This window comes from Manis pentadactyla, chromosome 1 (assembly GCF_030020395.1).
Source record: "Manis pentadactyla isolate mManPen7 chromosome 1, mManPen7.hap1, whole genome shotgun sequence".
In the NCBI taxonomy this organism is placed as follows: domain Eukaryota; kingdom Metazoa; phylum Chordata; class Mammalia; order Pholidota; family Manidae; genus Manis; species Manis pentadactyla.
The window spans coordinates 81966260-81979984 of record NC_080019.1 but is presented as its reverse complement, the minus strand read 5'-3'; the positions used below and the strand labels follow the sequence as shown (position 1 = coordinate 81979984).

Here is a 13725-nt window from a genome sequence, read left to right as displayed (position 1 = left end):
CCTTTTCTCAATTCTTTCAAAATTAAGCATTCATAGTCATTCCTATTTTTATATCTCTGTACGCTTCCAGCAATACAAAGTGTATTACATAGGCCTTCTCTATTTCAGAAGGTCTTTGTGTGGCTTCCTTCCATAAAGTTAGTGTAATAGGTCATGAACTGGAGGGTAAATTCATCCAAAAACACCAGGCCTTTTCCTGGGCTATAAGAAGCTGGTAGATCCTATTTTTACAGATAAGATTTTATCTTGGCCTTTAATGGTTCTGTTGCTAGTCAGGGTTTTATATTTACAAAATGCTTCTCATTTTTATACCTGCCTAGTCCATCATGCACAATAGGTGTACAGTCCATGCTTGTTTAATAAACTTGAACCAAATGTTGCCAGCCTTGGGCTTGAGGCCAGATCTGCCTTCCAGGTATTCACTGCTGAGGAAGTGAGCTTGGGAAGCCCAGTGAACTAGTCATGAAATCTGTAGGTGACGTCAGTGGTCAGAAGTTTCCAGAAAAGACCTGTTTTACCCTCACAACAAAGAACTGGAGTGTTAGCTTTTTTTTCACACCTGTCTCATGGATCTGGGGGCTGATGACTTGCCCAGTTAGGCCCCACAGGTCAGAGGCAGGTGTAGGTGACACCAAGGCTGCAGTCTTGCCAGATCCACAGTATCTCAGCAGTAGGCTGTCGCCTGGAAAACGGCTATGTGAGTAGTATTTTTATCTCACGCGCAGTGGCGACCTAGGACGTGGGGGATCACTTGGATTCCAGCTGCTCTTGGGACTTGAGTGTGGAGGTGGGAGAGAGAATGGATTGTCAGGTGGAGAGGGTTGGGGAGGGAATGGAGGGTGGGAGGAAAACCAGAAAGATGGGAGGAAGGGAGGGAGGAAGGGAAGCCTGGAGGCCAGGCGCTCATCAAGGTGAAAGGTCATTCAGGAGGCTGGACAGGCGGAAATAGGAACTAAGTGAACAATGCCCTGGAGGCTGCTGGGAGGGGCCAGGCTGAGAGGGAGGGTGACTAGGACGGTGGTTTGCTATCCCCCTCGCCCCTCCTCCCCCGACTGATTTCAATTATATTTTAACCCCAAGCATAGAATTTCTCTAACAAATAAAATGGCTTTCTGAATTTGTGTTTTTCTTGAAGAATATATTCATCCAAGAAGAAAAAAATGACTTCACACAACACGGGGTTCCTTAAGCTACCACTTCCGGCCAAACATCTTCCCAGAGAAGTGCTGACCTTTCTTGCCCCCGGGTGACTGCAGGTCCTGGAACCTGAAGCCTGCTTCTGCATTGGGCCGGTCTCTGTGCAGACTCAGGAGGTGGTTGGAGGTGAACAGCTGGCTTGTTCTCTCTGCAGCTGTGGCAGTCTGGGAAGTAGAGTCCAAGGGCCCCTAAGGAAGAGAAAAGGACGCCCCTGTTACCTCCTTTATAGGGTCTCCCCTGCCCTTCCTGTGAAACCCTTGCAGGATTTCTTTTTTAAAGTAATTACTGTCAAGAAAAGTTTTCTTTTCTCTTAGTAACTGGTATACTTTTTTTCTTTATGAACAACACAAGGCCAGGTAGTTATCCCATTTCCCTTCTTCGGTCCCAAGAGATATGAGCCAAAATGCAGTTGATCTAAAGTAACCTTTTCGGACCCTGTGACTTCAGGATCCATGCACTATTTTCCTTTTTTTCTTTCTATACCTTTATGAGTATTTTTGTTTTTACTGGTTCTGAAAACAATACATAATCACTGTTACAAACCTGGAAAGTATGAATTTAGATCAGAAAACAAAAAAACCCCACTAGTGGGCCTCTTACTTGTACATCTCACCATAAATAGCTTGGTATGTTTTTTTTCATTTTTGTTGTACTTCCAAATATGAAAACTGTACAGAACATGTACTCACAGAATACACATACATAGGCAGATTGAGTATATATGTAAGTTTTCAAAATAAATTAGACTTAAAAACAGCAGAGACATTTTGTTGAACTAGACTCAGCAAGGGAGTGAAATCAGGAAGGAGGTGGGAGTAGCAGGGAAGCCGGAATTAATCTGGCTAAACTGTGGGTCCTGGCAAACAGTAAGGTTACACTGAGAAATACGAGAAAGGAAATGAGTCAGTAACTCTGAGAAGGGGAGCAGAGATGAGACAGCAGTATGAAAGAGCGAATGGTTTATCCTGTTTGGGAATGGGGTCGGGGTGTGGGGGGGTTAAGTGATGTGGACAATAAGGGAGTTTAGTTTTCAAATCAAATCATCAGTGGTGTATTAAGTTATTGTGAGCAATGTCCTTGATTTGGCATTCAGACTCAGAGCCACCTAGACATCGTATAAGCCAAGCCTTAGAGCAAAGCTGATGTGGGGAGGACTAGTCTGCAGGGAGGCTGGGACTTTTAAGTGGCTTTCTTCTCAGAGTTGTTGCAGAGCAGCGATAACTGCTCACTTAAGAAAGGCTCTCTCTTGTATTTTAGTCTTTGGGGAATACAGTGAGTGACACCTCTAATTAACACATCTGCTGGGAACAAAACTCCTTTAAAAGTGTTGGCTGGGTGTGGAATTTGAAGGGTGGGCTGTGGAGGCTTCCCCGGTACTGGGGGAGTTCTGGGACTTGAAGATAGAGCTGAGTTGTATATCTTTGGGGTCAGATCTAACAAGATGAGGACCGTGGTGTCGGCCCAGAAAGCCTGCATCCACTCTGTCCCAGTGGATGGAGGCTGCCAGCCTCAGTGGCGGTCCTTAGGCAAGCTGGGCTGTTTTACCCCTTAGGGATTCCAGATCAGGGAGCCACAGCCCACTCATTCAGAATGGGAGGAGAGAGTGAGGGTCTGTCATTTGAGAATGCATTGTTCTGGCTCGTATTGTTCCGCTTTTGACTGGCAGCTGAATGTCAGACCGGAGCACTGTCCTTACACGGCTTCTACCATGTGTCATGTGTCACTCCCATCTCACCAGAGCTTTGCTGATGCTGGTTCCAGTGTGGCAACAGGATATGGTGTCAGAGGGGGTAAGAAAGGCTCATGAAGGAGTCTTACCCTTTTAGTACCATAGTGGCAGGTACTTATGCCAGACATGCCTGCCTTGGAAAACATGTTGTAATAGTATGGGTCCTGAAGGAATAGTTAGTCAAAGGGTTTCTTAGCTCTAATTACTTTGCTCAAGGGAGTTTACTTAACTCTGATGTCCTCATCAACTGGCTCCTCCCTCGGAAGGCCAGTGACAACCCCCCTCCCACCCCCAGGCTGGCTATGAGTTTCCACATGACCGAAAGCTGGCAAAAGGGTTTTATGAAAGCTTTGAAAAGAATTACAGTTGTTAAACTGAAGGTGTAACCAAGACCATTGTTTCTTTCTTTTTCTTTTTTATGCTGAGGTAAATGATTCTTATTCCTTTGGTTCAGTCCTTCCCCCTCCGTTTACGTTTTTCATAACAAGGTAGTCTTGGTTGTTTTATTTTATTTCCTCCCGGTTCAGTTAAACTTAATTTTGCCTCCTTTACTGAGGCTGACTTTTTTTTTAATCACACTCAATTAAAGGCCTTCTTGGGAAAACATCCAAGTTTTCATTCAGGGTGGGCTTCTTGTGGCAATAACTTCCAGTCTGGAATGAAGAAATCTGAAGAAGTTTAGCAGTGGCATCATTAAATGCAAGAGAACAAGCAAAAGAGGCAACTATAACTCTGGTGCAAGGGATTGCACTGATTTATGATTAAACCTAATGATACTAACAGTGATTTCCTAGGCCAAAGATTCAAAAGAGGCCATTGTCACTCAGGATTAAGGTGTGTTAACAGAAAGAGCAATCACGCTCCCTTTCACAGGGATCTGAGAAGGTCAGATGGGTTTGGGAGAAGAAAGCATACTTGCAAGGACGAGAATGAAGGGCTGACCTTCAGTTTCTGCTGTCAAAGCTTGTTGCCTTTGATAAATTTGGGAAGGTCTCTGACACAGCTGGTAAAACAAAGTGTGACACCAGATGAATATGCTCATCTTTACCAGAAAAATATAAACTCAAAAAAAGATAGAATTTATGGAGTAGGATGGAATATGTAAGACACCAGGAATGATGCGGGATGGGGTTTGGGAGAAGGTAGGCAAAGCTGGAGGTCTCCTCGGTCTTTCTAAGGACTTACTGGAAACCAGGCAAAAGCTTATGCTGTTCTAGCTTCTCTGAGATTAAGTCACAATAACAAATAATGGAAGTTGTATATGACCAAACGTCAATCATGTCTTTTCCCTCAGAAACCTTCATGCCTGAGCATCTGAGTTTCTCCATAATCTGGCACTTCCTACACATATTTCCTGCTGCTCTGTCCTCTAGCTACACAGTTGTTACCTTGTGGGGTGGAATGTAAGCTCCTTGAGGGTTTTCTGTATTACCTATGTGGACCTCATAGTGCATTGCCCTTAGTAAGAGCTCAGCAATGTCATGTTTACGAGGTTGGTTTGGAGGGCCCTGTCTTTGGCTGAGGACCGGTGGAGGTTCTGTCAGTTATCTGAGCTGGAGCTTGTGGGAGGGCTGGCAGGCCAGGAGAGCAGGGTCTCGCACTGGGGGAGTAGTTCACACCGTCCATCGAAGTGACTGGTGGGGAAGCAGGCTCCTTAGGTTAGGGGAAGGTAGCTGGGGCTTGTCTGACCTGACCCTGGTGAGGCAGAAAACCCCTCAGGGGGTTTTGGACATAGGGGCAGCTGGGACAGCTAAATCATGGGCTTGTGCTCAGAGAGTCCTGCAAATCCCCAGTGTGGCCCGTCTTGGATGGGGAGGGATAAGTGGGCAAGCCTGAGCTTGAATGAAAACAAACACAGTGTATCCACCAAGTGTGAGCAGATCCTCAGGGACCAAGAACCAGCATTGTTAATTGTTGTGCTGTTATGCGTGATGATGATAATGATAATGATGCTGACAATTAAAAAGATAATTGTTTTCCTTCTTTTAGTCACATAGAAAAAATCACCACGTGGCAAGACCCTAGGAAGGCGATGAATCAGCCCCTGAATCACATGAACCTCCACCCCGCTGCCACTTCCACACCAGCGCCCCAGAGGTCCATGGCCCTGTCTCAGCCAAATCTCGGTAAGCCCAAAGCTTTGACCTGGAGCTGAATAAGCAAGTGCCCAAGCAGGAAGCTCAGAAGCCACCCTGTTTGCTTCGGTGCGCCCTTGTGCATGCAGATGGTGTGGGCTCCTCCACCTTGACTGCATTAACCTTCCGCTGCCTTTGCCTTCCTTCTTGGCCTCTGCTGTGCGGTTTCCCGTACTGCCCTGGGTTCACACCGCAGCTCCCACGTTCCCTCCGGTTACCGTTATTGGAGTGCTTTGAAAAGTCACTTAGGCCTCCTGTGTTTATCCAGACGAAGGCAAGTTAGGTACGTACCCCCTTTCTGTGAATGTGGTGAGTCAAGACTGCCAAAGGTACAATACTTGCCCAACCCCAACTTGCCCCCACCCCTGCTTTTTTCCTTTTTTTTTTCCCCCTGTGTAATGTGTGACTGACACCGAGCTAGGTGCTTCATGCCTTATCTCATTAAACCTCACAACAACCTTACAAGTGGGAGATCCCCATTTTATAGTTGAGGAGACTTGCCCGAAGTCCCACAGCTTGTGGATTTCAGAGCTGGGGTTTGAACTGCGGTTGGTCTGCGTCAGAATGTATTCAGGCCTTAACTTACGTGCAGGTGGTCTCTCCCCATGCCTGCCCGGGTTCCTATGGCTCACCTTTCACTAACTCTGGAATGTCTAAGTGCAGTTTTAGACTTGAGAAAAGATTATTTTCTGTTAATAGCCTTTACTTGACAAAAACTACAGATAGTCAGATGTGAATTAAATAAACTGTAATAACAGAACCAGTTAGCTTTTGTTGTAGTTATTTCCACAATCCCTAAAGGCTAAAAATAAGAGGGCCACTTTAAAAATGTTATTATGAAAGATGGTGCCATTTCCAGATAACATTCCCATTTAAGATCAGATCTCCATATACTGCTTCATATACAGAACAGTTAATTTTAGAGAGTGAAAAGAATCTCCTGTGGATTTTCAGGAATGAGCAGGATAAAAATGGAAGCATTATTCCTAGACACCCTTCCCTCACACTGTGGCTTAGCCAGAGAGTATGAACTCACGTAGCGGCGCTTCAGCTTCAAGTAAATATACCATCTGTTATTCCAGGAAGTCTGGACCTAACATTTTTAAGCTTGCAGATATAAAATATATCCAGAAAGCAAATGACTTGGAATAACCTCTGTTGTGTTCCATATCTAAAGGACAGATCAAGGACAGTGGTACCAATGCTTCTACCAGCAGTGGTGAACCAAAACTTCCCATGAGTCATTTGTCCCAAATGTATAAGAGCTTAAGTGGAAAGCAGACTTGAGTGCAGTGAAGAAACCACAAATCAGGTAGCATTAGACTAGTTCTTTAACTATTTCACTTTCATTAAAAATTCTAAAAACTGATAATTAAAGTATGAACTTTATCATCGATTATAATTACAAAAGATCTTTCATGGACCTGATAAAAAATTCAAACACTTTTTCAAAGGGGTATTCAGAAAGGAAGTCTTCTCCCGTCCCCTTTCCTTAGTCTCTGTTTGTTGCCTGGAGGGGACTCAAAGTTCCCAGTTGTGTGTGTTTGCTTCACACAAATGCTAACATGGTCCACCCGTTCTGCACCTTGCTTTTCCCATTTCTATGTTCATACACATAGAGCTGCCTCACTCTTTTAAAAAATTGCCTAATAGTCTAATATACTGATACTCTTTAATTAGTTTAATTAGCCCCCAATTGATTGATAGACTGTTACTAATGTGTTGCTCGCACCTCATCTATGGTCTTTATGTACTGAATTAAAGAAATTCTGCAAGTAGGAAGTGGACTAATTAGATTAAAAGGAACATGAATGCTTGAATTGATGTGGAAGGTATGTATGTATGAGTCTGCTTGAGCACGCGCACACACGCATGCATGCACATACACACGCACACAGCCCAATCGCTGCTGAAGTATATCTAAGGAAATTGTAATCTGACTGTCTGAAACAAGTTTACCTGTGATGGAATGAAATACCTTGCTTTCCAGATTTCTAATAAATCAAGGAAGTAAATTTCTCAAGACATGCATTCTGGTTTTTTTCCAATAATATTTGAATACTTGCCCATTATAAAGTGTGTTGCTAGCCTATAGAGAATCACAGATGTGTCCCAAGGATGGAAATATAACAGGGGGTGCAAGTAAGCTCCAAAAACAAGGGTTTAGAGAGTCACAACATATCCTAATAATAAATGATTTATTAAGAATATTTTATTCTAAGGTATAGCCCTGCCTATAGTTTATACTTTTTATTATCAATCTTTAAAAATATGAAGAGCTGATCCTTCTCCTCTTAATTACTTCTTATATCTAAATTTTTGGTCTTTTTAGTGGAATATAGCTGGCAAATAAGTGAACGTAAGTGATATGTCCCCCTCACTGGGAGGAATTTATGTACATGTGACAATGATGTTAAAACACAGTTAATAAAATTATTATTAGTTGATATTAAATATCAAGTTGACAGAATTAGTACCTTTAATAAGCTAATTTTATTTATTTCTTGAGCTGTGATGCAATCAGTGACATAGCTAAATACCTTCAGAAATGTATCTCCTTTTATTGGGATTCTGTTTTCTTGTAGGTTTGATAACGAACTTGGGAGTCTGTCAGAATTTGAATCCTGGATCTGCCCATTTCTAGCTTGGTAACCCTGTTAAGTTACTTCAGTTTCCCCATATGTAAAGTGAGGATTATTATTACTGTATGAGGAGATTATATGAGCTTATATGTAAAGTTCTTAGATCTGTGACTGGCTTATAATAAGCTGTAAATGTTTTTTCTTACCATTCTTTCTGGAAAGAAAAGTTTTATTTTATATATTATTTAATTATAGAACTTTAGATTTGAAGGCAATTTCATTGTTCATCAATGAAAGATTAATTTGGGGCTATATTAATTTATACAAAGTGCTTTAAATTAGGAGTGCTGTGTTTTATTACTGTCAGTGTGGACAGTGCCCTCTGGTGGAAATGTTTCAGCCCCCCTCCACCCCACAACGCCCCCTGACAAAAAAACTTTCTCAGTGGATATTTTTTGTTTTTCAGTTGGTGTATTCCTGAAATGTGGCTTGTAAGTCAAACCATATTTTAATTGGAGACAAGAGACCTGCAGTGAGTGACTTTGTCAAAATGGAGCATCCTTTTGTTGCCCGTATCAATGTCAAGTGAAAAGGCGTCTGTCTGTAGGGTGGCAGAGTTGTTGTGTTATCTAAACACACTAGCTTTTCAAATGCCTGAGTAAAATGAAATAGACTCTGCAGGGGAAAAATGAAAAAAACGAATGTGTTTTGCTCTCTGTTTCAAATAATCATCTGCAGATTGGTCTAGTTTTTAACTCAGATTTTCATTTTCATATGTGCCAACTCAGGTTGTCTGTCAGACTTCATCCAATTTGATTCTGTCTGAGGCAGATTGGTGACCTTTGAGTCAGAGTCCCTAGAGAAAATCCAGTGAATGGAAGAAAGGGAGCCTTTGGAGGACTTTCTAGAGTAAAAGGAAAGATTATCACTGGATAAAAGCCATTTTGCTTGGGGGTTTACATCTTGCTTAGAATCCTCACTTTTATGTAACATGGCAAAGCGGCAAAATTAGCAAACATGTAAAAGTTGATTTTTTTTCATAAGCCAAGCCGTTAGGATCTCTTATCTCTTAAAAAAATTTTTCTTATTAAAGTATCATTGATAAACAATCTTATGAACGTTTCACTTGAACAACATTGTATTTCAACATTCAACCACATTATCAAGTCCTCACCCTGCCCACCCCCATCCCCACCCCCATTTGCAGTCACTGTCAGCATAGTAAGATGCTGTAGAGTCATTACTTGTCTTCTCCATGCTTTACTGCTTTCCCCGTGACCTACCTATATTGTGACTGCGGATTATAGTGCTCCTTAATCCCCTTCTCCCTCCCTTCCCACCTTCCCCCACCCCTCCCCTTTGGAAACCACTAGTCCCTCCTTGGAGTCTGTGAGTCTGCTGCTATTTTGTTCCCTCAGTTTTGCTTTGTTGTTGTACTCCACAAATGAGTGAAGTCATTTGGTACTTGTCTTTCTCTACCTGGCTTATTTCACTGAGCATAATACCTTCTAGCTCCATCCATGTTGTTGCAAATGATAGGATTTCTTTTCTTTTTATGGCTGAATAATATTCCATTGTGTATATGTACCACATCTTCTTTATCCATTCATCTACTTGTGGACACTTAGGTTGTTTCCATTTCTTGGCTATTGTAAATAGTGCTGCAGTGAACGTAGGGGTGCATATGTCTTTTTGAATCTGGAATCCTGTATTCCTAGGGTAAATTCCTAGGAGTGGAATTCCTGGGTCAAATGGTGTTTCTATTTTTAGTTTTTTGAGGAACCTCATACTGCTTTCCATAATGGTTGAGCTAATTTACAATCCCACCAGCAGTGTAGGAGGGTTCCCCTTTCTCCACATCCTCACCAGCATTTGCTGTTCATTGTCTTTTGGATGTTGGCCATCCTAACTGGTGTGAGGTGGTATCTCATTGTGATTTTAATTCGCATTTCCCTGATGATTAGCGACGTGGAGCATCTTTTCATGTGCCTGTTGACCATGGATCTCTTATCTTTCAAGTGGATTTTTGGTCTCATTAATTACTATTAGTATTAATTACTAAATGTTTTTGAAAGGGGAAAGAAATGAAACTAAACAACAACAAAAAAGGACTACACAGAATATATAGAACAATGGGCTTGGGAGAAATTTAGCCTGCTAAGGAAATCAGTTAAGGTGTTAGGGTGGTGGGGTGGGGTGGGGGGGTGGGTGCACAGCAGGAGCCTCTTTGTATGGTGATTAATGGGAAGAACTTGGAGTCAGAACTGAGTTTCTCTAGGGTTAGACATTTACTAGTCATGTTTGTTATTAACCTCACTGAGTTTCTCTTCCCTTATCTGCAAACTGGTGTTAATGATTGTATCTGCCTCATAAAAGTTGTTTTATTTAGGAGTCTGTGCCTTGGGATTTGGTGGAGAGAAAGCTGCACCTGTAAAAGAAATGTATTGTTGTAACTGTTACTGTTAGCTGGTCCCCTGACTTTCCTCACCTTTCTGGCCCCTGTGCACTTGCAAGAGCCTGTGGTGTGGAAGTTAGAAAGCCATCCTACTCTTCCCTCAGGAAAACTCAACCACAGTCCTGCACCTTTTATCCCGTGAGCCCTTTTGCTTGCACACTGCGAAGATAATATTTGAACCCAGACAGGCAACTGTGAGAAGACAAAGAGGAGCCCACTGGTGATCCGGCTTCTTCCCCATCAGATCATTAACGAGCTGGGGTAGGGCAGGCACACTTCAAATTCCGTGTGAAGAACCCTTCCTCCTTCTGCAAGCGTGAGAGTGGCGAGGCTTTCACATTGCTCAGCACACAAATTCTGAAATTATGCAGCAACTTAAAATATCCCCACATTTAAAATGTGATTGCCAAGAGAAAGTGACATGCATTTTGCCTTTCTGGTGATAATCCTTGTTATCATAAACCATGGTGTGCTGGGCTCCTGTCGCACATTAACGGATGTCTTTGTCAGAGTGAGACCTTGCCCTGGAATGCCAGTATGGTCCAGACAGGACAGGAAAAATAGAGACTGTATAACAACTTCACCAGACTGCCAGCCCTAGCTGGTTCAGAAACTTTTGGTAAAGTGCAGCCAGAGTGTATTTTTAATGCTCCAGGAATTTTTAAAATATCACTCACACACACACACTTCCCCCTTTGAAGATGTGCCATCCACCAGGCTGGAATCTAAGTCCTTCAGGTCTGTCTTGATCTGTTCTTCAAATTATAAACACATGTGTGGTTCTTTTTTTTTCTTTTTTGCAGGGCATGCTTTTCAAGACAAGATGGAAAATCTTGTGCTCAGTTTGCTAAGCTGGCTCAGACTTCCCTCTGGAAGTGTGCAAAGGCATTTAAAGACTTTTTATCAAAAGCAAATAAAATAACTAAGGGACACTGCAGCCTAGGCTTACTTAACTCACACAGAAAAGGTATCCTGAGAGTTTGCTACAAGTTAAATTTATACATAGGCTGTCTAATTTTTTTCTTTCTTCATTGGTTTCTTGCTAAACAAATTTATGTGGTGGGTTCATGGCAGACACATCTGGCTACTGTGATTTTTCCAGCTCTGATGTTCTCATTACATTTTGAACTTTGTGGTTTCTGCAGCATAAACTAGCCTAATGTACACAAGCACATACACACACAAACTGAGGACTGAGTGAGAAACCTACCCTCTTTTTGGGGAAGGGTGGAGGCAATGGGGCATTGGTAAGGTTGCTGTCGTGGAAAGTGGATGTTTATAGAAGGGAGGGAAGACTGGTGGGCATGGGAAAAGGGGAAGGGGTTCTGGTCCAAAAGGTATTTTTCCCCCTTGATTAGAAAAAGAAGGGACAGATTTCTAAACACTGGAGAATATCAATTTATTTCTCCTTAGTTAGATTTGGAGGAAGCCGTCAGTTGTCAAAATTCACTTTATTTAATCGACATTATTGAGGACTGCTCTTCTTTGGAGTTTCCAAAAGGAGATTCATTACATTTCCTTTCTTTTAAGGCTTTCAAGGAGTATGTGAAAGGGGAGCTGAAAACAAAGTATTAAATCAACTGATTCAATTCTTTTTGAGTAAGAAAGTGGGACATTTATATTTATTTATTTGTAATGTATATATTCATATATTTCTAATAGTATGTAAAGAAATGAACCTTGTGTGCATGGGTATTTCCATGTATCTTAAGGTGGATGAATCTCTGATGTGGATCAGTATGCATTTTTCTGGATGTTTTAAGATTAGGTGATAAAAACGTAGATTTTATTATGCAAAATTTAGAAATGTAGGTAGAAAATCTCCTTTTTGAAAGGAAGTCTCAAAGCCATGAAAAATGTTTGATGCTGTTGTTTTCCTAAGAAAATACTCTCCAAGGTAAAATTCCTAAGTAGTATGCTAGATGAACACTTCGGAAACTGTATACAAAGTTGCACTATTTATGACATAGTGCTTCCCCCCCCACAATTAAATATCCTCCATATGAGAATAAATATTTGTAGCCTGTAAAATAATAGTTATAGGGATTATGTGGCACATGGAAGACTGCTTAGTATGTTAGTCTAATTTTGTAAAACAGAAAAGATTGTTTATGCTATGATTATAATTTTGTTTTTTAGAAATTTTGTTTTTTAGCTTTCATTCTCTTTTCCTACAAGACTTTGTTTCCAGCCCTGTATTTCCAGCACCTGGGAAACCCTGTTTCAGGCCATGTAGGGTGGGGTCTGGAAATAGGGGCTGTTTTCAACTGCCCATATGACTCTCATCAGATAGGGGCAGGAGCCACAACAGGATTATGTGTTTTAGTACAGTGGTTGGAGAATGTCATCATAATAAATGGCAGAACCCATTCAGATACCCAGTCTTTACCTTGAGTTCTCTGAAAAGAACTCAGAGTTTGCTCACCAACTCTGTGACTCCGTTCTCTGTCTGGAAGACTTTTATTGTGGCAGGGGGATTGCCATCTTGGCTTTGTTCAGGTTAGTACCCACATGAGCTTTGGGGATGTGAATGCCAAAACCACTTTCCGGAGAGTTTTTTACCCCAATCAAACCAAGTAAAGTTTAAAAACTAGAGGAAACATTGCAGTGTGAGATCCAGATGATTGAACTGCACTGTCTAATTTTGCAGAGCAAGTGTGTAACCCTCCTTTGAACTTTACTGGGAGTCGGCCTGAGAGTCAGGCTCCTCCAGGCCTAAACCTCTAAAAAAGATCCAGGGGGGCGCCCCACACCCCAAAGAAGGAAAGGACCCCTTAGGAAGGAGGTAAAGGCCGGGTCAGGCTTTTCCTTAGTCCCTTCTTTGTGTGTACCACATGCATTCATTCATTTATATTTTTAGTGGAATCTAATGTCTTCACCAAGCTTGGGGGCCTTTGTTGAGAGTTCTGAAAACAATTCTGCCAGTTACAGTGCTGTCTGCTGGCTTACTTCCAATCGTTTGCCCTCAGAAACTTTCTTGCTGTGGAGAATGTCACCCAGTTAAAGTTTGCGGCAAAGGGATTCTGGGACGGTGTGTCATTCAGCTACTTGCTACAGAATTGATAAGTGCTGAGTGACATTTGGACGCTTCCCTTTGATCTCCTCTGTGGGCCCTTGGTGGTGTCCCAGCCTGTGTATGATCATCATCTCCCCAACCCTATATCAAGGGGAAGATTGATTTCTTCTTCCTTCTGGGGCATCTAAATTTATTCCCTGGGTGTTTTGCATTTGCTGGTGGTCAGGAACAGCTGTTCTTCCATGCTTGACTCTGAATAATTCGCTGTAATGAAGTCAGCAAAATAAGACCTTAAGGGAAGCAAGAAAAACAAAAGCCTTCATACTTCATAGTCTTTCTCATTCAGTGCTGAAGAGAGGAGCCCCTTTCCCGATTAAAAAAATAAAAAGGCAGGAAAAAATAAGTTCCTAAACATATTTGAGGTAGCAAGATTCAAAAATTTGCTTTTTCCCCATATTATGTAATTACTATTTGGTAATTGTAGAAAATGCAGATCAGCAAAAAATGATAATTAAAAAAATAATAAAGTCATCTGACTATTCAAAATCACACTAATATTTTCTCATATATTTGTCTTTTTTCAGTACAAATGTAAACACAGAAGGTTGGAA

General features: G+C 41.8%; 1 protein-coding gene across 1 annotated transcript in view; it reads left to right on the top strand.

The window, feature by feature from the left end:
• Positions 1 to 13725, top strand: part of WWTR1 (WW domain containing transcription regulator 1) — a 127321-nt gene that overhangs the window by 73896 nt on the left and 39700 nt on the right. The window contains exon 3 of the mRNA XM_036896367.2: positions 4916 to 5052. Coding sequence (XP_036752262.1) covers positions 4916 to 5052 — 137 coding nt within the window. The remainder of the gene's footprint in view (positions 1 to 4915; positions 5053 to 13725) is intronic.